Source organism: Narcine bancroftii, chromosome 1 (genome assembly GCF_036971445.1).
Source record: "Narcine bancroftii isolate sNarBan1 chromosome 1, sNarBan1.hap1, whole genome shotgun sequence".
Lineage (NCBI taxonomy): Eukaryota > Metazoa > Chordata > Chondrichthyes > Torpediniformes > Narcinidae > Narcine > Narcine bancroftii.
This window is the reverse complement of record NC_091469.1, coordinates 24,259,692-24,283,721: the sequence shown is the minus strand read 5'-3', so window position 1 is coordinate 24,283,721 and position 24,030 is coordinate 24,259,692. Positions and strand designations below refer to the sequence as shown.

At 42.4% G+C, this 24,030-nt stretch overlaps 2 protein-coding genes across 10 annotated transcripts in view; one reads left to right on the top strand and one right to left on the bottom strand.

Moving 5' to 3' along the window:
• Nucleotides 1-24,030, bottom strand: part of mamdc2a (MAM domain containing 2a) — a 163,195-nt gene that overhangs the window by 37,510 nt on the left and 101,655 nt on the right. For 4 of the 5 annotated variants that reach the window (XM_069922560.1, XM_069922552.1, XM_069922534.1 and 1 more), the window contains 5 exons: nucleotides 23,870-24,010; nucleotides 11,722-11,984; nucleotides 7,370-7,466; nucleotides 5,292-5,444; nucleotides 2,750-3,006 (listed from right to left, as the gene is read on the bottom strand). In XM_069922560.1, coding sequence (XP_069778661.1) covers nucleotides 2,750-3,006; nucleotides 5,292-5,444; nucleotides 7,370-7,466; nucleotides 11,722-11,984; nucleotides 23,870-24,010 — 911 coding nt within the window. Of the gene's footprint in view, nucleotides 1-2,749; nucleotides 3,007-5,291; nucleotides 5,445-7,369; nucleotides 7,467-11,721; nucleotides 11,985-23,869; nucleotides 24,011-24,030 lie in introns of those variants that run through there. The other variant, XM_069922568.1, reaches the window with a different exon arrangement.
• Nucleotides 1-24,030, top strand: part of LOC138755869 (uncharacterized) — a 134,682-nt gene that overhangs the window by 57,378 nt on the left and 53,274 nt on the right. For 2 of the 5 annotated variants that reach the window (XR_011352604.1, XM_069922616.1), the window contains exons 4-5: nucleotides 17,168-17,288; nucleotides 17,951-19,408. The exons of 1 other annotated variant lie outside the window; for it this stretch is intronic. Coding sequence is in view for 3 of the 4 variants with exons in the window: in XM_069922616.1 (XP_069778717.1) it covers nucleotides 17,168-17,288; nucleotides 17,951-18,213 (384 nt within the window). In the remaining variant the exon portion in view is untranslated. Of the gene's footprint in view, nucleotides 1-17,167; nucleotides 17,318-17,950; nucleotides 19,409-24,030 lie in introns of those variants that run through there. 2 more of the 5 variants (XM_069922624.1, XM_069922634.1) reach the window with 2 other exon arrangements.

Below are 24,030 nucleotides of genomic sequence, written 5' to 3'. Positions count from 1 at the left end.
GAAGTCACAAAGGATCACAAGACCACCAGATAGGCTGAACCTTTGATGACACTATGAATTATGTATATATGTAATAAAGTATAGTATATTCTCCGTGTTGCCACATCACCCCGCTGGGTTTTATCTCAAAGAAGGGGTGAATATGGTGAAATATATTTGCATAGATGTATGGACTGGCCAGTCCAAACCTACCTGACCTTCCCTAATCCCTCCCTTGACTCCTCTCCAGATTTCCCTATAAAGGATGGCGTGCCCAGACTTGCCCTCTCTGTACCTGGAACCTGCCCAAGTAGCATATCAGTAATGCTCAGGTTTTTGGTAATTATAGCTGTTTAATCACTCCATCATGTTGATGTGATTATTGATTGCACCACATCCCATCAGTTCAACATTAATTCTGGGCATCAAATTTCAAAGGCCTATGCTACCTCACTGAATTAGAAAGACTGAACTTTAAAGTAACTTTCTAAATTTTGTCTTGGACTGTAATGGTTTGGGTATATCACACGCATGCGCATAGCTGGGGATAGATTTAGTGTTAAAGATAGTTTAAAAGTTAAGACTATAGTTTAAAATTTAGAAATAAAATTAGTGTTTTAAAAATTACACACTGTCTGGTTCATTGCCTATTGCTGCTCATCACGTGCGGTTCATTAAAAAAAGGCCAACATGCCATAAACTTTCTTCACCACCCTGTCCACATGTGACTTCCTCGTCAGGGAACTATTAATCCTAAATCCCTCTGTTCTACTGCACTCTTCAGTGCCTTACCATTCACCATGTATGTCTAATTTGATTAGCCCTACCAAAATTTAACACTTATTTGCATGAAACTCTATCTGCCATCTTTTAGCCCACTGTTCTAACTGGCCAAAATTCCTCTGCAAGCTTTGAAACTCTTCTTCACTATCCACAACTCCACCTATCTTAGTATCATTTGCATATTTACTAATCTAATTTATCACCCCATCACCCAGATCATTAATGTACATGACAAATAGTAATTACAAATAGTAATAGACCCAATACTGAAACCTGAGGCACACCTGTATTGGGAAGGGGTATGGCTGTCACATGACAGCACTGCCTCCTACCAGTCAGAGGACACGCCAGCTGCCAATCAAGGTTTGGTTCCACCCCACCCATTAGTCCACACCTTGCTGTTGGTTTCATGTAAATTACCTGGACTGGACTTTCCAGCCTGTCTGTACTTGGCCTTGGGCCATTGGCTGTTGTAATTGGATTAACTCTCCTGGTACTGAGCCATTGGCCCTTCACTAACAATCTGGGCTGCACCCTCCAGCACTATAAAGGTGCCTTGTGCTCTCTGCTCTCTCTTTTGCCATCTTTGAGTGACTACCCTGCTTCACTCCAGGCTGAGGAACATGCATCAGCTTTGGAGAAACTGTCTGTGACCTGTACACTAAATAGGGTTAGAAGCATTGATTATTGTCCCTAAATAGCATAGTCCTGTGACTGCACAGAGTCAAAGGTTGGTAGGCATCATATTGATCTTTCCCTTGGTTCTTTGTCTGTGTATGCAGTTTGTTCCTATGTTCGTTATTAGTTGCCTGCTTGGGTTTAATCGCTTACTGACTTTTTCTTACAATTGCTAATGAACTGTACGCGTTATTTCACTGTCGCTACCTTTTTCCCACGGCTGCTGTAAATTGCATGCATGCGTGTGTACGTGTGTGTGTGTGTGTGTGTGTGTGTGTGTGTTGCATCTGTTACCATTTCCCACACTTGGCTTCTGTAAATAAAATCCTTCACTACAAAAACCTGAGTTCAGAATCATTGCCTTTGAGACCTATCAAACCTGTTTCCTCACTCACACCACCACCACCAATCTGACAATTTTCTACCACCACCACCAATCTGACAATTTTCTACCACCACTACCAATCTGACAATTTTCTACCACTACTCTCTGACATCTCCCATTCAACCATTGTTGAATCCATTTTACTACTTCAATGTTAATACCTAATGATTGAACCTTCCTAACCAACCTTCACCGATGAACCTTATCAAAGCCCTTATTACATCATCCACTATCTTACCCTCATCAACCTTCCTAGTAACCTCCTCAAAAAATTCGATAAAGTTTCTCAAAAGTGATCTTCCCCTCACAAATGCATGTTGACTGTTTCTAATCAAACCCTGCCTATCCAAATATTTATATATACGATCTCTAAGAATACTTTCCACTAACTTACCCACCACTGATGTCAAACTTACAAGCCTATAATTATTAGATTTACTCCTAGCACCCAAACTATTTTTTTTAACAAAGCTCCTTTAAATGAATGCCCATGCTGCTTTAAAATACAATCCTGAATCATATACTAGGAATGATAACCTAAAATAATTATTTAATTTAATCTTATCCCCACTGATATGTCCATCTCTCCTGAGCCTCCACACAGCATCTCACTATTTGGAGAGACACATTTATAACCAAAGGAATAGTTTCTGGAATGAGCTGGCAGAGGAGATCAAGAGGAAGATTTGAAAAGGGAATGAATAAGCATTAAAGAACCAGGGGCAAAGGCATAGATAATGGATTAATAGGACTTGGTGCACTGAGACAGGCAGCAGAATTTTGGATTAACATAAAATGGTTGGTGAGATATTAGTGTAACCACTTCCAAAGTTAAGAAAGGCACAAATTATGTCTTGGAAGGTAGGAAAGCAGATGGAGGGCCAGGATGGACAGTGAAGATGGGGTGGAAATTTGACAACTAACCTGATGGCTTTGATCACACTTGTACTCTATCGAGGCTTTCATCCACGATATGCTTTGTTCTCCTCTTTTTTTCCATATGAGGATTTCTGGTGTGTTCTCCTTTTTCAAGTAAACATTAAGCAGTCCAGTTCCAATCCCATACATGTGGTAAAAGAACATTAGGCACTGTTTGCCAATGAATCCTCTCAGCTGCCATGTTAACAGTCGTGCATTGTATCCATTTCTCATATGAGAAGCCTCAATATACATATAGTGGCCTAAAAGAATCAATATATTAGATTACAGACATCTCACTTTGAAACAGAAGTATTGTTCTGGCAAAATATTATCTCTTCCCAAAGTAAATGAAAATCTAAACAACTATATACATTTGAAAGCTGAAAAAATAGAACAAGCAAGAAAAATTCAGCAGGTTGTCCAAACCCTTTCTATCTCCACTGACCTGTTGACATTTTGCAGCATTGTCTATCATTAATTATGATCTCTTTCAACATATCATGTTGGCTGTATTGAGGCAGCACTTCACATAGATTTTTTCACTGAATGACAGGTCAGGGTCCATGATGGACTTGGCTAGGTTTGCCATTTCTTTGCAGCCTTCGGCATTTGTGGACACTTCAATTTCCAAACCTGGCTGTGATGCAACCAGTCTTATTTCCATAGTACAACTCCTGTTAAGTTTGATAGAGTATTTATGCCAAATTTCCTGAAACATCTTAGAAAGAAGAAGCACTGGAGTTCCTTCTACATGGCTGCCTATCAATAACATATCATTCATGAGCTAATATATCTACTGAGTTTAGATGGTTTGACTTGCACTTGTCAGGAAACTTTGCAATTCAAGATTTAATGCCTAAAAAGCACACACACAAATGATTTTCTCAACTTTGGCGTTTGGTCTACCATTTCCATTGAAAGGTGACTGGCACTCCTGGCATCACATCCATGATAAATTTATAGTTAATCGTAAAAAAACTAATTGCACTGCATTTAGAAGAATGAGAAACATAAAAGTTTCTGGGCAGAAATTGATAGGGCCAATACTGAGAGATTGGGGGAATGCCAAGGATAAAGCTAAAGGGCAACATTGTGATGTTGGCTGAGGGCCACATAATCAGCAGGAAACCAGGAAAACTTCTGTGCTCTTAAGAATTGTGACTGGGCTATTGCATCCAGCATTAACTGTTGTCTACTGATGCTGCCTGACTTGTGGAGTGTTTCCAGTATTATCTGGTTTTATTTCAGATTTCCAACATAAGTATGGCACAACTGGCCCACATCCTCACTACAAGGAAACACAAGGCTTCCAAGTCCCCTCATTCTACAGAGAGACCCAGCTCAGAACAAACTAAATGATCAGTGCTTCACCTTAAATATTGATCGGAAGTCCTTGTTTTAGTCAAACTATTAGAAAGCAAATGAAACCAAAATGCACAGCATTTTGCAAATCATTAAGAATCATGTGCTTGCTTAAAATACTCTTAGAAGTTGGGTGCCCCAAGTTCAATTTCTCTCTACAGTAAAACTTCAATAATCTGCCCCTCTCAGAATTTTCATGGTGTTGGACCAGCACATTTTTCCAGCTCTTGCGTGTTACTCCCAAACGTTCAAACACATATTTAAATTTCCTTTACATGTTGTACGGTAGTTTAATAGTGCGGTGCAGAGGCATTGAAGAAGGAAAATGGTATGTTAGCCTTTAAGATGAAATGTTTTAATATAGAACCAAGGAGGGCCTTGGTGAAGCCACACTTTGAGTATCGTATACAGTTTTAGTCTTCTAATTTGAGGGAAGGCCATTCTTGTTTTTGAGTGAGTGCAGCAAAAATTCACCAGACTTACTCCAGGACCGACCGATGTATGAAGAAAGACTGGATAGACTAACATTATACTCTTTCAGTTTTAGAAGAATGAGAGGGTATCTCATTGAAACAGAGAATGCATACAGGATAAGACAGGTTAGATGCAGGAAGATTGATCCCAATGTTGGCCAAGTCCAGAATAAAAAGTCATAGTCTAAGAATAAGGGGTAAACCATATGAGAAACTTCTTCGCTCAGAGAGTTGTTAATGTATAGAATTGCCCCACCACAGAAAATTGTTGAGGCCAGTTCATTAGATATTGTATATTGATAAAAGGGATCAAGGGATATGGAGAGAAACTAGGACTTGATCCTGAAGTCACATAATCAACCATGATCATGTTGAATGATGGTGCAGGTGTGAAAGGCTGGATGGCCTTCTCTTGCATCTATTTTCTGTAAAAATTTCCAGTGAACCCCATCAGTTTAAAGAGCAAAAAGTATGCAAGCATTTCTGACTAATGGCCAAAAAAACTCTCATCACAATCATCATCAGATGTTGCCTGACCTGCTGACCATTTCCAGCAGTTTTTGTTTTTATTTCAGATTTTCTGCATCTGCAGAATTTTATTTCTGGATGAGGGTTGCTAATATCTTGTTCAGGTATGGTCAGCACATAATAAGGAAAATTAACACTTAGTGCTACAATAGTTCAAGAATATTTATCAATATACAACTCACCTACCCCTGTGGTGTGATCTCCTTTGGGACCCGTGAAGTATGTCGGTGTAGGGCCTGCTCTTCTGTACCAATTGCTTCTGTCATTGTGGTCCTGGATGAATCCACAGTTATCCACATCAAAATTGCACTTCCCTGGAGTAGCCAGCCAGGAACCTGCAGAGAAAAGGAATGTCCTCAGGGATTTTTCTTCAAATAATTCTTTGCATTGAACTGTGGGAATAAAAGAGCCTGGAGCAAATTAAGGCCATTCAGCCCATTGAGCCTGCTTTTCCTTTCAACGTGGCCTATCTGTGGCCAAGCTCCCATGGAACATAAAACAATGCAGCACAAGAACAGGCCTTCAGTTCAGAACTCGATGCCAAATTATACAAAATCTCTACTGCTGGAACACGACACATATACTCCATTGTCCCCACATTTTTGTGTCAATTTAAAAGCATCGTAACCATTATCATCATATCTATTTTCACCAGCAGGCCGTTCCAGATACCCACCACTCTCTGAGTAAAAAAGATCATGCCCTGAACACCTCCTTAAAACTTTCCCCCACCCACAACCTTAAACACCTTAATGTTTCAAACGCCTTCTGTTTCCCCATTTGCCTTAATAAAAAGTGAATGATCTTTCATTAAATTCCTGCAGATCGATAAGAGGAAAGGTAGTGACAGAGAGGGAAGGCGGTGACAGGGAGTGAGGAGTCGATCAAGATTTTTGCCCAGCTCGGAGATTTGACGTTTCAGGCATAGAGCTGAGTACATATCAGGAGCCATGAGAAATTGGATTTCTTGACCTGCTTCTTAAACATAAGAAATAGGAGTAACAGTTGACCACTTGGCCTGTTCAGCCTGCTCCACTATTCTGTAAGATCATTTCTGATCTGGCTGTGGAACACTCCACTTACCTGCCCAATCCCCATAACCTTTCCCCTTTTTCCCAATCCCCTATTCTTCAACATGATATCTACTTATGTATTCAATACATTTAATGATGCTGCCTCTACTCCATTAATAAGTGAAGAATTCCACTAATTTACTACTCTTTGGGAAAAACAGATCCTCCTCATCTCTGTTTTAAATCTCTTCCCTGAACTTTGAGGCTACGTCCCCTAATTCTAGAGTTATCAGCCAGTGGAAACAACCTCCCTGCTTCTCGTTTATCTTTTCCTCTAATAATTTTATGTTTCTGTAAGATCTCCTGTCATCCTTTAAACTCCAGTGAGTACAGTCCCTGGTAACTCAATCTCTCCTCATAAGCTAACCCTCTCATTTCCCAAATCAACCTGGTGAATCTCCTACTGCTTCCAAAACTAATGTAACCTTTCTCAAATAAGGAGACTCGAATTGCATATAGTTCTCTCAGTGCAGTGTTCCAGGAGAGATGTAATCAAAGTCCATGACGATGGCTCCATTCTACAACAATAGGCATTGTTTGGTAAGAAAGATTGAGAGTTTTCCATCACTTCCTCAAGGGCAATTGAACAAGAACCTTTCTAGTGACATCCACACACTGAATGAATAACCAAATATATTGTTTTCAACCCACACTGTTGTAAACCATGCCTAGATGTGTCATTTAAAGTACTAGAAGAAAAATTGGAGCCTCTCAGCATACAGGAACACAGAACCATTGGAAAAGGAGATTATCCTGATGTCTTAATCAGTCCTCCCATTCAGTTCAATTCTGAGCCACTTTCAACCCTTCTCCATAAATCCACCATTAATATCATTAATTGACAGAAATCCCACAATGTTACATTTTAAATCAACTGGCTCGCCATCAACTGCTGTTCATAGAGATTTTCAAACTTCTGCCTGAGTCCTAACTTCACTCCTGAGAAATCTTAGTGATCTCTGCCCAAGATTCCTCAGCAAAACTTAAACCATATTGCAGATGTGCAAGTTTGCTGAAAATAACCATTAATTTCTGATCCCAGCACACTGACCAAAATGATTACTCAAAGTACTAACGTAATCTCCACGACACTGATTACCATTTTTTTTCTAAAATCTACTCCATTGTAAAATGAAGAATCGATAAACATTTTTAGCAAAAGAATGGTATTTTGAGGCAATCAGTACCTCCAGGAATCTGACAGTCCCCTTGGGTTACAATGATGTCATCGAGCGCAACCTTCCCACAGTTCCATAAGTTCTTACAAACGCTGACAAAAGCTATCTGGAAAAGAAAGGACAACTATTACTTACAATCATTTTTTTTTACATGACAATATTCTCTTCCCTTAAAACAACTGGAATTGAGGTTAGAAGATAATATATAACAGGACTTGGCTATTTGTAAAAAAGAGAAGTGAATAAAAAATAATCTTTAGCACAATTTAGGTAGGATTAGGTTTTAAATGGCTAAAGAAACCCTACAGGAGGTCATTCTGCCCATAAACCTGAGCTGAAATTCAATGACATCATGGCTGATTTGTACCTTTACACTAATTTCCAACCTTGTATTTGTATTTCCTGATCTAAAATCTATCATTCTCAGTTTTTAGATTTTCAATTTACCACCAGTTGCCCTAGAGGAGTGTGTGCAACTGCTTTTTGTGTTAAGGTTAATATTGACATCACTTCCGAACTCTAATTTTAAAACGTTGCCTCCATTTTCTGTACGCCCTGCCTGCGCTGCAATGCTGCCAAAAAAACAATTTTTTTGACATGTTCATGACAATAAATTCTGATTCTGAGAAGAAACAGTTCAATTTGACCTTTAATCATTTTAAACCAACAATTTTCTATTAGCCAGAGTTAAAGAGAAAGTGTGCATTTCTTTTGTGGACTTCATAACCTCCAAGTGTTCATGAGATATTGTAATGCTGGAAAGATACCCAACTTATGCACAGCAAAACCCTACAATGTGACCATTATAATATGTCATTAGTGATGTTAGTTAATGAATAAATATTGGCTACGATACCAAGAAGAACACATCCAAGTTTATTTAATGATATTTATATTGCTCAGCTAAGAGATTGGGCCTCAAAATTTCCTTAATAGTGAGAAAAATTGTGAAGGAAATAATGATTTTGTCTGATATCTCACCAGTAAAAGAGAAAGTTACGAGCTCAAGTCAAATTCCAGAGCATAACCCACCCACCGGCTCCCCTCAGCCATCCCCCATATACCTAGCAGGACGGTAATGGAATACTAGATAAGTACAGTTCCAATAGCACTTAAGATGTTCAGTATCTCCAGAACCTAGCAGCCCATTTGATTAGCATTCCATTCACCATTTGAAATATTCACTCCTTCCACCATCATGGATACAGTGTGCTGTACCTACAAAATTTCAGTTGCTCCCATAAACATTTAAATTGATTTTTACTTTCTTCCATTTCAATTGTATAAAAACTCAATTTTCACAAAGCCAACCCTCCTAGGAACCAAGTAAACTTACCAGACGTGCCACACTCTGGAGCCTTTCCTGCTACACCATGATTTACCCGATTAATTGGCAACCAGGCTTTTTAAGGGGGGGGGGCCCGCCTCCAGCGGTGATAATCCAAGAGCAGGTTGCGCTTTCATACCGCCAGAAGGCGATTGGTGAGTTAATTCGGTAGGGGCAAATGTCAGAGCCCGGCCAAGTATCAGAGCCGAGTTGAATTTAATGTGCCCTGCCAGGTTGGGACATTTCACACCACATGATTACCAGGAATGGACCCGCTAAATTAGCCAGCTAATCCACTCAGAATTGGCAGTGTGAAAGGGGCTAAAACCAATAAAAGCTGTGTAATTGCTGTGTTAATTGTCTGATCATATCATTAATGATTACTGATTAGCCAAAAAAAATCCAAAAATCAATAAAAGAAAGAAAAATATTTAAATTAATGAAATTATGCTGTACTTTTAATTCTGAATGAACTTAATGTAGTGTACTATGCATTTAATTTGATGAAGAATATGTTATGTGAATATTTGAGCTCAAGGAACATGCAAATTCGCATGTTATTTGGTTTTTACAAATTTTTTTCCAAAATCTTGCAGAACTCTGTGTGTGTGTGTGTGTGTGTGTTTGTGTGTGTATGTGTGTGTGCGTGTGCATGTGATGTGTGTGTATGAATGTGATGTGTGTGTATGTGATGTGTGTGTGTATGTGATGTGTGTGTGTGTATGTGATGTGTGTGTGTATGTGATGTGTGTGTGTATGTGATGTGTGTGTGTATGTGATGTGTGTGTATGTGATGTGTGTGTATGTGATGTGTGTGTGTATGTGGTGTGTGTGTATGTGATGTGTGTGTGTATGTGTATGTGTGTGTGTGTGTGTATGTGTGTGTGTCTGTCTGTCTGTCTGTGTGTATGCACGCGCACGTGTGTGTGAGAGAGAGAGAAATCTTGCCCTATGTTTTGATGAATTCTAGCTTGTTAAGTTGTTAGCATTGCTGCTCAAAATAGTTGAAATGTCTAAATATAAGAAATTTTAATTTAATTAAAAAATTAAACAAAAAATTATGAGAAAATTAAAGATGTTGCACTTTCATTGAATATATTTCAAAGCAGATATTAGGTAGAGAAAGTGAATGTTTTTTTTAAAATGAAGAACAGTTCAAATCTCTAGACTGAATTGGTTCCTTTGGATTGGAGTATGTAGCTAATATGACACCACATTTTAAGAAAGGAGGGACAGAGGAATTAGAATTGTAGACAGGTTAGTGTGATTTCAGTGGTGGGGAAACTGCCGGAGTCTGTTATCCAAATATACAGTAATTGGTGTGTATTTGGAGTGGAGTGACAGGCAGTTACTAGTGGGGTACCACACAAGGTTCAGTGTAAATATTGATGATCTAGACAAAGGAATTGCATGTAATATCTGGGTAGCAGAGTGAGATGTAAGGGAAACTCCAAGAGGCTTCTGGATGACTTGGACTGATTTGGGGAGAGGGAAAATGTATGCTAGATTTGATTTTAAATTAAATTAAATTTTTTAAATTTAAATTTAAACATACAGCACATTAACAGGGCCTTCTGGCCCATGAGCCTGTGTCACACAATTACATCCAATTAACCTGCACACTATGTACTTTTTTGGAAGGGTGGGAGGAAACTGGAGCCCCAGGGAAAACCCACACAGCCATGGGGAGAACGTACAAACTCCTTACAGACAGCACGGAATTCGAACCCCGATCCCAATTGCTGGCGCTGTAAAGGTGTTGCACTAACCGCTACAACAACCGTGCCAATAAATGAGTATAATGCAGATAAGTGTGAGGTTATTCACTTTTGTGGCAATAACAGGAAGGCAGATTGTTAACTGAATTGTGAGAAATTAGGAAAAGGAGAGGCGTAAAAAGATTTGGGAGTCATTGCAGGATGGCATGCAGATCTAGCTGAAAGTGAAGAAAGCAAATGACATGTTGGCCTTTATTGTGAGAGGGTCTGAATATAAAAGCTGGGAGGCCTTAATGAAGTTGTATAGAACTTTCATGAAGGCACACCTCGAGCACAGTGAACAGTTTCAGTCTCCTAATTTAGAAGGGCATTCTTTTTATTGAGGAAGTGCAGTGAAAGTTCATCAGATTGAATCTTGGGATGGCAGGACTGACATATATATGTAAGACCAGATAGTCTTACATTGGAATTTAGAAGAATTTGTAAGAGGGTTAGATGTAGGATGAATGTTCCCATGTTGGGGAAGTCCAGAAAAAGGGATCACAGTCTAAGGACAAGGGGAAGCCATTTAGGAATGAGATGAAGAGACACCTCCTCACTCAGAGAGTGATGGACTTATGGAACTTCCTGAAACACAAATCAGTTGAAGCCAATTTTTGAGATATATTCAGAACGGATATGGATGTGGCTCTCATGACTAAAGGTGTCAAAGGATTAGGGGGAGAAAGCAGGAAAAGGATACTGCAGAGTACAGTCAGTTATGATTGCAGTGAATGGTGCAGCAACATGAATAGCTGATGGCCTTCTCCTGCACCTACTTTCCACGTTTCTATGTTTCTGAGTATAAGTGATCCACTATTGCTTTATTGTTATACACATTATAATCACATCAAAGGATTTCTTCCTATATGATTTTGTGTTACAAAGTGATCCTATACGACTTAGATTTTAAAGTTGCTCTTTACAGCTGGAACTTTGCTCTAAAATAGTAGAGAGATGGAAGATTTAAGGAAAATATTCCAGGTCTCAGAAACTTTGCAGCTGACGTCAGAGCTGGTAATGGTGGATTTATTAAATTCATGGACATTTAAAAGGACAGGATTGGAGGAGCACAGAGTGAGATCTTGTTTTGGAGTTGGAGGTATAGTTGAAGCTATTTACATAGCTAGAGAGAACCAGTGCTAAGGAGAATTTATCAATAATCATAACCATTTTTAAAATCGTAATGCTGCTCAATCAAGAATCAGTGTGGGTTTGTGAGCTCAAGCACAACAGGGGAGTGGGGCTTGGTGGACATTGAAAACAGAGTTGTTTACCTTGGTGGGTTCCAGTCTTTGGAAATTGACTTCTGCTTGAATCCACATTCTAGTGGGTGATTTTGGAATTGTCCAAATCTTTTCCTGCACTTGGTCCATTTCATCATAGATGTACACAGCAAGGGCGTCTTCTGATATGAAATGATTCAGTGCGTAGAAAAACTGCAAGCAGTACTGGAGATTGGCTAGTAAAAGTGGGCTGATTAGATGTGTGACATACTTCTGGTGATGTCCAAACCTTGCATTGGAAATAAGAAAGCCACCTGTGAAAAGTCAGAGAGTATCTGTTGCTGAATTAGTGCAAAAAAATCTTAGGCACTTCCGAGAGATTGACAGAAAAAAAATCATAGGACTTGCATTTCACAAAATATCTTCCCAACTAATGCTGCCACATTCTTATTTTCTCGTTAGCTATACTCTGAATGGTTCTCCCTTTTTAGGAAAACAAGTCACTGTGGCCTATAAATTAATGAGAGTCCTAAGAAGACCAGCAGTCAGCTTAATTGGGTTCAGACATTCACGAGATTGGACATAAGCTTGAGTTCACCCAATCCCTAACTCACATCTGGTCCTTGTCACCCAAATTCTTTCCTGACCACCTCGCCATCTACACTGGCTCCAAGTCCCTCAGAACTTGAATTTTAAAATCTTTAACCTTATTTATCTAAAAACATTCCCCTCTCTGATTCTACAGCCTCCTCCACTCTTAAAATCTTCTAAGGGCACTGCACTTCTCAAATTATAGCCATTTGCCTGTTTCCAAAGTTTTAAATTCAAATCTTCTAATAATGGTGATCATGCATCAAATCCCGAGGATGCAAAGGAATTTCTCTGGTCTCTACCCACCTACCACCCTTTACGAATGGGTATGAAGGACAACCATCATAAATTGAAAGACCATTTTCAGTGAAACAGCTACAGTTTTCACATGAGAATGTCAGAATATGTGTGTTAGGAACTTGCGTTGCAAGTCATTTAAAGCGATGTCATTGTCAGCATGTTTTACATATTTGTGCAGCTCCAGCACCAAGACTTTTAGTGGATTTGTTCATTGTAACTTATGAAAATGACAATAAACTCCCACCATCATCAGTTAAGACCTCACATACATGCTCATGCCTTTATTTTCATGTCTATTTGGGTGGGGGCATGAAAGATGTACCGAGACCAAAATTGTACTTCTAAAATTGTGTTCCAAATATTTGAAACCCATATTCTTAAATGCAGGAGACACACAGGAACCTGAAGTTAAATGTCTCGATGAAGCATTTCGGCCTGAGAGGGCAACCATTCTTTTTCTCCCACTGATGTTGCTAAACTTCCTCCAGCAGATTGTATTTAGTTTTAAACGCATCTCTGATATTTGCCAGAATCAACTACATTTCCCCACAATTTTTGTGTGAAAATGCTTTTGAATCCCCGACTGGACATTTTAATATTTAAAGTTCTTAGTTTGGATTCCAACCAGCTGTTCAAATTGAGCCAGAGTAGTTAAAGAACACAGCTGCTGTGAAGAGATTAACACATGCTGCCACACAACAAAATACTTCACAGAAACTTCCAGACTACATTGAATTCATGATTGAAAATGAAGCTTTAAAAAAAAAATTGGTGCCATTTTATCCTTTTCCTTTCCAGTCAAGGCATCAATTCAATGACATCTCTGGTTTCCATCAAGGGGGATGCCATCAAACTCATGGCAAAGTGACACCTCACACCTTCAGAGACCTAGGTTCAATCCTGACCTCAGGTATTGCATATGTTCTCATGTTTTCCTTGTACTTACATGGGATTCCCCCATGTGCTCTGGTTTCCTCCCACATCTCAAAGACTTTTGGGTTGGGAGGTTATTTGGCCATTGTAAATTGACCCAGCATGTGTATGAGTGGTAGGATCTCATGTGGTGCTGCTAAGCATGCAGGGGAAATACATTGGGATGGGTGTACAATCTCTCTCTCTTCTCTCATTAGCACAGGCAATGGGTCAGATCCAGCAGGATCTGGCCCATCGATTCTAAGATGTCTACATCAGGGCATTGTCCTCAGTTTTGGTCATCGCCCAGTTACCATCAGGACTACTCCTTCTCCCATCTCATGTTTTTATAAGGCCAGAGAAGTTGTCAGTCAATAATTAATCTTATCTTACTATTATATTTCAGTTAATGTAACAATGTGTTATATTCAATGGTTATCTTATACAAGAATGTGTCTGTGACTCTCCATGAAACTCTAGAAATCTGAAATAAAATATAATTTAATTGATTTCTTTTATAAAAGAGAAGGTTGCCAAATAGTACATTCAATGGGAAAAGGATGAATTGGGATGGCCAAGGTCAGCTCCATCTGTACAAATTTCAAAGTGTGGAAGCTGAAAGTAAAGCCATCTCTGGTGGAGTGAGATTAGTGGATCAAAATAACATATCTACATCCTACCACTCTGTGACAGATCACCTTTAAGGGATGGGTTTTCATGCAGGACAGAGGGTAGCAGACATGAGACCCAACTGATATTTTTCTTACCGTAGGGTGGCACGGTTAGTGTCGCAGTTAGCGCAATGCTGTTACAGCGTAAACAATCGGGATCGGGGTAGGAATCCCGTGGTGTCTGTAAGGAGGTTGTACGTTCTCCCCGTGTCTGTGTGGGTTTTCCCTAGGGGCTCCGGTTTCCTCCCACCGTTCAAAACATACTGGAGGTGTAGGTCAATCAGGTGTAATTGGACAGCACGGCTCAATGGGCTGAAATGGCCTGTTACTGTGCTGTATGTCTAAATTTTAAAATTTAAAATTTTTGACTGGAAAATAAATCGGATAGATTTTCCTTGATAATTTTTCTTCTATATAAAAGTATGTATTTTATCACACCTTCTTTGCCTTCAAAATGTCTCAGCCTATTTTAAAAACTCACTGTTATGAAGTGGCACAGGCACTTGTGTAAAAGTCAATACCATGTAAAAGTCAATCCCCTATTTTTGGACCAAAAATATGGTACTGTATTTTCCATTTTTTTGCATGTAAAAAGTCAACCCCCCCCCCCCCCCCAACCCACCCTTCCAATTTTGGTCCCAGCCACCTGTCCAGAGAAGCTCCTGATGCCTCAATTGAGGACTTACTTTCTGGTCCCAACCGCCCGCCGACCCATTGGAATGCCCAACACCTCAAAGAATGCAGATACTTACCATGGTCAAAAGTAGTATCCATGTAATAATCGACCCCATAAATTTAAAAGAGGTCAAAAAACTCCGTATTTACATGAGTATATACGGTATATGCACAGCAAGCTTTCACAGGAAGCAATGTGGAATAAAGAGTGGATTGTAATGCTAATTGGCTCGGGCTGGCCCCCCCTATGATGACACTCTTACCTGGACTCCTTCCCTGGGACCCAGGCCATAAAGGTCGGCCACCTTTCCCTTCCCTGCACTGCCCTAGTTTTGGATCCGGGTCAGCTCAAGTCTTCTGTGCAATAAAGCCTATCGTTCCCCTCAAGTCTTTGACATTGTGATTATTGGGGCTACTGATAGTGCCCAACAATTTATTGCACAAAAATTTTAATGTCTCTGGTAATGGAGAAGTTGCTGCACCCCGATCGGGGCATCGGGTGCATCGGAGCTCTTCGAGCAGTGTGTCAACTGGTTTAACAACTTCCTGGAGGCCACTGCTGGAGTGGTCGATTCAGATGAAAAGAGGCTAAAGGTCCTACAGGCGAGAATTGGCCAGAGGGCTTTCCAGACCATCCGAAGCAGCATGACCTACTCAAAGGCGATGGCTGAACTACAGGCGCTATACAAGCCCAAGATCAACGAGGTCTACTCCTGTTACCTCCTGGCATCTAGAAAACAGCAGCCTGGTGAGTCGTTGGAAGAGTTCATCTGAGCCCTGATCACACTGGAAAAGAACTGTTTGGGGAACCGCACGGTATCCATACTGGGGACCCAGTACGTGGAAGACCTGATCCAGGACGCTTACTTGTCGGGGTTGAGGTCAGACTATATCCGACAATGTCTCCTCGAGGAGGATCAACTCCCACTGAATCGGGCGATCCAACTGGATCCAACTAGACTCGGCCCAGCGCCATGTGGAGTCGATCAGGCAGAAGCGGGCCTACCCAGTACGTGCCACCAAGATGGCCGTCATTCTGGGAATCAGCGTCGGGGACGACCAACCCAACTGCAGCTGCAGTAGCACTGGGATCGTCGAGGTGCAACTTCTGCAGGCAGGCAAGTCACCCACGACGTCTCTGCCCCGCAAAAGGTGCTACCTGCTCGGGCTGCAGGAGAAAGGGCCACTATCAACATGTCTGCAGGTCCAGATCCCCGTCCCAGAGCAGCGCGGCATGTATGGCCAAGGAGCTTCCAGTGCTGGTCGTGTGCACAGTAAGGCGAGTGCCATTTTACCCGCTCCCGCCGCCATCCTCTACGCACCAGCAATCCTCATCAGTGACATCACTTCTGCCCCTGATGACGTCACTTCTGCCTTCTTCACCAGCGCTGGCAGCGTGGTCAACATGGAGGCCGCCATCATGGGTTTCGGCTTCCCTACCGACGATAAAGACAACGCACCCATCCTGGCATTGATCACCTTGGACCAAGCCAGCCCTCACTCAATCATGAACTCCATGATGCAGATCGAGGTGAATGGATACAAATCAAACTGCCTCTTTGATAGTGGCAGTACTGAAAGTTTTATCCATCACGAGGTGGCCCGTAGACTCTTGATCCCCATTTGGCCAATGACAAGGTATGTGTCGATGGCAGCGAAAGGCCAGTGAACTGGTATCTGGGGGTACTGTGTGATGTCACCATCGGTGGTGGTGGGGGGGGGGGGGTAGTGTTATAAAGATTTTCTATTGTTGGTCATGCCCCAGCTCTGTGCGCCGATCCTCCTGGGCCTCGACTTCCAGAGTCAGTTCAGGAGCGTTTGGGGGACTCCAACCCCTGCTCATCAATTATAACCCACAGCTTATAGACCCCCCCCCTCCAAAACCAGCACCCAGCTTTTGGCACCACCCTGCAGCCTCACCACCCTGCGGGTGGCCCCTTCGTCACTGTTCACGAACCTCATCCCGGACTGTAGACCGATCACCACCAAGAGTAGGTGCTCTAGCATGGAAGGGAAGTGTTCATCCGGGCTGAGGTTCAGACTCTTGGCAGAGGGGATCACAGCCCCTAGCTCCAGCCCTTGGAGGGCACATGTTCTTGTGTTCAGAGGGGCGGGAAAGCCCCAGATGGTGATTGATTATAGTCAAACCATCAAGTGCTTCACCCCGTTGGATGCGTACCCACTGCCCCGGATAGCTGACTTGGTCGTTAAGGTCACACAAGTTGGCCTATCATCAACTTCCCCTTTGCCCAAGTGACCAGCTCTACACGGGTTTTGAGGTCGATGGCAGACTTTTTCACTTCCTGCGGATCCACTTTGGTGTTAATAATGGTGTCTCTGCTTTACAGAGGGTCATGGATCGGATGGTGGAGGAGCACAAGTGGACAGCGACGTTCCCATATCTCAACAATGTCACCATTTGCGGTCACGACCAACGGGACCACGACATGAACCTCGCTAAGTTCTTGCGTACGGCAAATCTTTCAACTTGATGTACAGTAAGGACAAGTGTGTGTTGAACACAGACCGTCTGGCCCTTCTCAGTTGTGTCATGGCACATGGTGTCATTGCCTCGGACCCCGACCGTATGCGACCCCTTATGGAGCTCCCAGTCCCAAACACCCTAAAAGCGCTAAACAGCCTGGAGCTGTTTTCCTATTATGCGCAATGGATGCCCAATTACGCTGATAAAGCCCATCCCTTAATTAAGTCAACAACTTTCTCATTATCGGTGGAAACCCAAGCTGCATTCTACCAGATCTGAGGAGACATTGCAAAGGCCATGATGCATGCCGTGGACGAGTCCATCCCGTATCAGGTGGAGAACGATGCCTCCGATTTCGCACTGGCCGCCACTCTTAACCAGGCAGGCAGGCAGGCCAGACGCTTTTTTCTCCCACAACCTGCACAGTCCTGAGGTATCTCACTCCTCAGTCGAGAAGGAGACCCAGGCGATAGTTGAGGCGGCGTGCCACTGGCAACATTACCTGGCCGGTAAACGTTTTACCTTGCTGACACACCAGAGGCTTTCATGTTTAATATTAAATAGTGAGGTAAAATCAAGAATGACAAGATTCTTAGGTGGAGGTTCGAGCTCCTCATCTATAATTATGATATCTTGTACCGTCCAGGTAAACTCAACGACTCCCCAGATGCCCTATCTCAAGGAACGAGCGCCAGTGTGCATCTTGACCATCTCCAGACCCTCCACGACAGTTTGTGCCACCCCGGAGTCACAAGGTTGAACCACTTCGATAAGACTCAGAACCTCCCGTACTCCATTGAGGACGTTCGGTCCATGACCAGGCGCTGCCAGATCTGCGCTGAATGTAAGCCACAGTTCTACCGGCCCGAGAAGGCACACCTCATCCAGGCCACCCGTCCCTTTGAATGACAGTGTCAATTTCAAGGGTCCCCTACCCATTACAAATAGGAACGCCTACTTCCTGACGGTGTTGGACAAGTTTTCCAGGTTCCCCTTTGCTATTCCCTGCCCAGATATGACCTCGGCGACTGTAATCAAGGCACTACGCCGTATCTTCACCCTGTTCCGGTACCCCGAGTACATCGCGGGACCTCGTTCATGAGTGAGGAACTGTGACAGTACTTCCTGGCCAGAGGTATAGTCACCAGCAGGACAACCAGCTATAATCCCAGGGGTAATGGCCAGGTGGAAAGGAAGAATGCCACCGTCTAGAAGGCGGTGCTCCTGGCCCTTAGGTCCAAAAACATACTGGTGTCCCGCTGGCAGGACGTTTTGCCCGAAGCGCTTCACGCCATCTGATCGCTCCTGTGCACCGTGACTACCACCACCCCACATGATAATTTGTTTGCTTTCCCCAGGAGATTGGCGAATGTTGCCTCCATTCCTCCTTGGTTGGCAACCCTGGGGCCGGTCCTGCTACGGAGACACACAAGAGGCCATAAGACAGATCCACCAGTGGAAGCAGTACACCTCATACATGCCAACCCACAATAAACATTTGTGATGTAGCTCGATGGCCCCAAGGACACTGTGCCTATCCGAGACCTGGCAAGGGCCGGGGTTCCTGAAGCCACACTGCCTGCCACAGCCAACCCCGCGGAGCAGACCACCCCCAATACTGGAGGCCGAGCCACCCAGCTCTCCTCTCCAGGAATCGGTCCTCTGGGAGGCATCAAATCCCCTTTCCTCCTGGGAGCCCCTAAGTATCACCCTAACCCAGACTGCTCCCTCTCCTGCTCCCCTCGGAACTGCTTCACCTCCCAAACAGCAATGCTCAGACACGCTTGCCCTCCGGCGGTCCCGCAGAAGAAGGAAGTTGCCAGTGCGTCTAAACCTCTTGGAATATTTCTTTTTTCCCTTCTGTCTCTCTTCCCCTCTCATTGTGTAAAAGTGGGGGGGGGTTCTGTTTAAAAAGAGGGGTTGAATGTAATGGTATGGATTGTATGTGCTAATTGGCTCGGGCTGGCCTGCTCCCTGATGACATTTTTACCTGGACTCATCCCCTGGGACCCAGGCCATAAAGGTCGGGCCACCTTTCCCTTCCCTGCACTTCCCTGGTCTGGATCCAGGCCAGCTCAAGTCTTTTTTGCAATAAAGCCTATCGTTCCCCTCAAGTCTTTGTCATTGCAATTATTGGGGCCACTGATAGTGCCCAACAAAGAGATAATCTTAATTAATGATTATCATAAAGGGCTAAACATGGGGCAGTGTCATAGAGTCGTAAGTGTGGAAACATCCCTTTAGCCCAACTTTATGGAGAGCTCCCCTACTCTTCTGTAGTTATGCCTTGTGTTTGCTTTGACTGTCATGAGTAAGCGGATGATACATTCATTGGATTAACCACTTGAAAAGCAGCAGCTCTAACTGTGCTACACCGCCTCATTACAGCACTGGGAAAATCAGCCAACTCTCTTGACTGGCATTTTAGCCCCTGATCTCATGACTTAGTAACAGTATTGTCACACAGATTGGTGGGCAAAACAGCAACAAGAGCTTGGAATGAAGCCATAAAATGCTGGAACACAAGTGCATGAGAAATAGGAGCTGTAGTAGGCCAACAGGCCCGTCAAGCCTTCTCTGCCATTCAATAAAATTATGGAGATCTGGCCGTGGACTCGGCTCCACATATTCCTCATTATGCTTAATTCCCCTATTAGTCAAAAATGTATCAGTGTCTTAAATACATTTAAAGAGGCATCCTCTACTGCATTTTTGGGCAGAGAATTCCACAGATACTCTGGGAGAAGTTCCTCCTCATCAGTGATTCTTCCAAGCTGTATACGTGCATGCATACAATGGAAATCTATGTACGCACATTTGTTTGCGCACACATCGTCTGCTTTGTGCAAGTGTGCATGTGCACACTGAGTATTTGTGCACATATACGGGTTAGAGAAAATACTTCTCATCTGTCATAAATCTACACCCCCTGAATTATGAGGCTGTCCCCTAGTTCTGGTATCACCTATTAGTGGAAATAGCCTTCCTGTTATTAGTTTTTCTATTCCTTGCATAATTCAGGAGTTGTGTTGAGAGAAACAGAATCAATACAATAGCATTCATCAGAACCAGGAAAAGTTGAACTGAAATATGTTTTAAATTTAGTGAAACACCAAAATCTGCAGATGCTGTGATTATAGTAAACACACTGAAATACTGGAGGAACTCAGCCGGTCTTTTCAGCATCTATAGCAAATAAAGGTATTGCCATCATTTCAGGCCTGAGCCCTTCTTCAAGGAATAAACAGAATAAGCCAGAAACCTGAAATCTTAGAAAGTCTCAGAATTCAAACAATGGGGGAGGAATCCAGACCAACAAAAGGTGTTAATTGAATATGATAAAGGACAAGGTAAAAATTTATCGTGTTTGTGCAAAAGGAGATGGAATGGAGAGACAGAGACAGGGAAAGGCGACATGGTGGGGGGGAAATTGGGCGGTGTAGAAGAGTGGGATGGAGTTTAACAAATCCAGAGAAGTCAATATTAATGCCATCTGTTTGAAAGGGAGAGCAATGCTAGAGATAGGCCAAATGAATTTGAGGTTGAGGTAGAAGTTAACAGCAAAGTGAATGAAGTCAATGAGCTCATCATGGGTACATGAGGCAACAGCAAAGTAGTCATCGATGTTGCAGAGGAAAACTTGAGGGCATTGAGGAATACAGAAGAGCAGAAAGATTTAGGAGTAACGGTACATCGTTCCCTGAAGGTAGAAACTCACGTGAATAGGGTGGTGAAGAAGGCTTTTAGTATGCTGGCCTTTATCAATCATTGCATGGAATATAGGAGTTGGGAGGTGATGTTGAGATTGTATAAGACGTTGGTGCGGCCTAATTTGGAGTTCTGTGTGCAGTTCTGGTCGCCTAATTATAGGAAGGATATAAACAGAGTGGAGAGAGTGCAGAGAAGGTTTACCAGAATGTTGCCTGGGTTTAAGCATCTGGAGTATGGGGAGAGATTGGACAGATTGGGTCTTTATTCTTTGGAGCGTAGAAGGTTGAGAGGGGATTTGATAGAAGTATTTAAGATTATGAAAGGGATAGACAGAGTGGATGTGGATAGACTATTTCCGTTAAGAGGAGGAAAGATTAAAACAAGAGGACATGAGTTAAGAATTAAAGGGCAGAGGTTTAGAGGTAACATGAGGGGGAACTTCTTTACTCAGAGAGTGGTAGCTGTGTGGAATGATCTTCCGGGAGAAATAGTGGCGGCGGAGTCAATTGTATTATTTAAGAAAAGGTTGGACAGGTATATGGATGAGAAGAAGATGGAGGATTATGGGCATTGTGCAGGGAGGTGGGACTAGAAAGGGGTGTTTGGTTCGGTGCGGACTAGAAGGGCCTAATGGCCTGTTTCCATGCTGTAATTGTTATGTTATATGTTATGTTATGTCTTGCCTGTGTAGGCTTGTAGCATGGACTGCTGCACATACCCAACAAAAAGGCAGGCATAGCTGGGACTCCTTCAGTTTCCATACCCCTTTAATCTGGAAAAAGTGGAATGAGTCAAAGGAGAAATTATTGGGGGTGAGGACAAGTTCTGCCAGCTGGAGGAGGGTGGTGGTGGAGGGGGCTGGTTGGATCTATTGTCCAGAAAGAAATGAAGGGCTTTGAGGCCTTCAGTATGGGGGATAGAGGACTAAAGGGATTGAAAATCCATGGTAAACATGAGGCGATCAAGATCAGGGAACTGGAAGCTGTTAAAGTGATAGAGGGGATGTGAAGTGTCCTGGATGTAGGTGGGGAGGGACTGGACCAAGGGGTCAAAACAAAGTTGAGGTAAGAGGAGACCAATTTGATGGGGCAGGAGGTAGAAACGGGTGGTACAGGGTTGGGAAACAATGAGGTTGGAGGTGACCAGAGTGATGAGTTCAGAGATAGTGTGTGATACAGAGGTTTGATGAGTTTTGGTGGGGTCCTGTTGGAGGGGCATGTAAGAGGAGGTGTCTGAAATTGTCGTTTGTCTTTGGCCAGATAGAGGTCAGTGCGCCAGACCACAACAGCACCACCTTTGTCTGCAGGTTTGATGGTGATGTTGGGATTGTTGCGGAGAGTGTGGAGTGTTTTAAATTTGCAGAGAGAGAAGATATAGAGAGAACAAAGGGAATGTCTGTGATTGGGTGGAGAGTGAGTGACGTGACAGTGGTGCTGACCTAGAGGGGGAGGTGAAGGCTTGAAGATTAAGAAGTATCTGTGGAGAAAGAGAAAAACAGTTAATATTTCAGAATGATGAATTTTCATTAAAACTAGCCTGTTCTCATAGAAGCAGGAAATGCTGGTTATCTGTATTACTCGAATTTGATGTTGAGTCAAAAGATGAGACATTGTTTATTTTAATTTTATTTTTTTTAAATTTAGGATGCAGCACGGTAACAGGCCCTTTTGGCTCACAAACCTGTGCCGCCCAAATACCCCAAACAACCTACAAACCCTGTGTATTTTTTGGAGGGTAGAAGGAAACCGGAACACCCGGAGGAAAGCCATACCAACACAGCTACATGTAACCAGCATTCCTGTTTGTATGAGCTCTGGCCAACTCTGAAGAAAAATCATCAACTTGAACTATTAACTGCTTCCTCTTTCCATAAACACTGACTGACCTGCACACTATTTGCCACAACTCTTTTAATGTTCAATGTGTGTTTATTGTCATATAAGCATGGTTCTATTAGATACATGGATGGGAGAGGTCTGGAGGGTGCAGGTTATTGGGACTAGCACAGACTAGAAGGGCCAAATAGTCTAGTTTCTGTGCTGTAGTGTTCTGTAAGTACAATGTACAGATTAATTCTTGCTTTACTGTAGCCACACATGAAGTACACAAACTATAATAGTATAATTTCAAATGACCACAAAAAAAGTTAATTAATATCAAAGGATGGATACAGTAGCAGTTGGGCCAAAAAAAAGGTGATGTTTCAGATATCTACCTGTTGCATTGTTCAGAGGGAGCATAGTTTTTTTTTCCTTCTACTGCCCTCATCCATCTCCTCTGCTTCCTCCAGACAGATCAGCTGTGATTGATTTACTCTCAGCCAACACACCAACATCGAAATCATTCAGTCTCTTTTGATTTCCACCTTATCACAGATATTTCTTTTCACCCCTCGTTTCCTCAACTAAGAACGTGTTTGATTCGAGCTCTACTTAATTCTCTGTCCACACAAGCTGTTGAAGATTTGATTAGGATCTATAGTTTTTTTTTGCTTTGTAAGCAGTCTCAGCCGACACAGGGTTCAGTTCCAAAACTGTTATTGTTAACAGTAAATCCTCATTTACCACATAATTTTTCTTTATAAGACTCCCCTCCAACTCTCCCTCTGTGTCCCAGCATCACGCAAGGAAGAAATTAACTGAAGAATAAAGAGTCACTTTTTTGTGACAACTTTATATACATGACAATGGTTTTCAGCAATACCTTATCACCTTTAAAGTCTGACAAATGGGCATTATTTTAAAATAAAACCAGCGTCTCGATTAAGTTTTCAATCTATTGATCATGCTTAATAATAATCTCCTCCCTGAAAAGCAAGGTAGTTGCAGTGACAGAAACGTAACTTAAATCTTACCTGTTCCACTTGTGTGATCTCCAAATCGAAAGGGATTTGGTTTTCGAATTATTCTCATCCATCCTGTGCCATCAATATCGGTATAATTACAAAGATCTTTATCAAAGTTGCAATTTGCCACGGAGGGATCAAAGAACAGTGCTTAATTCAACAGAAACAGA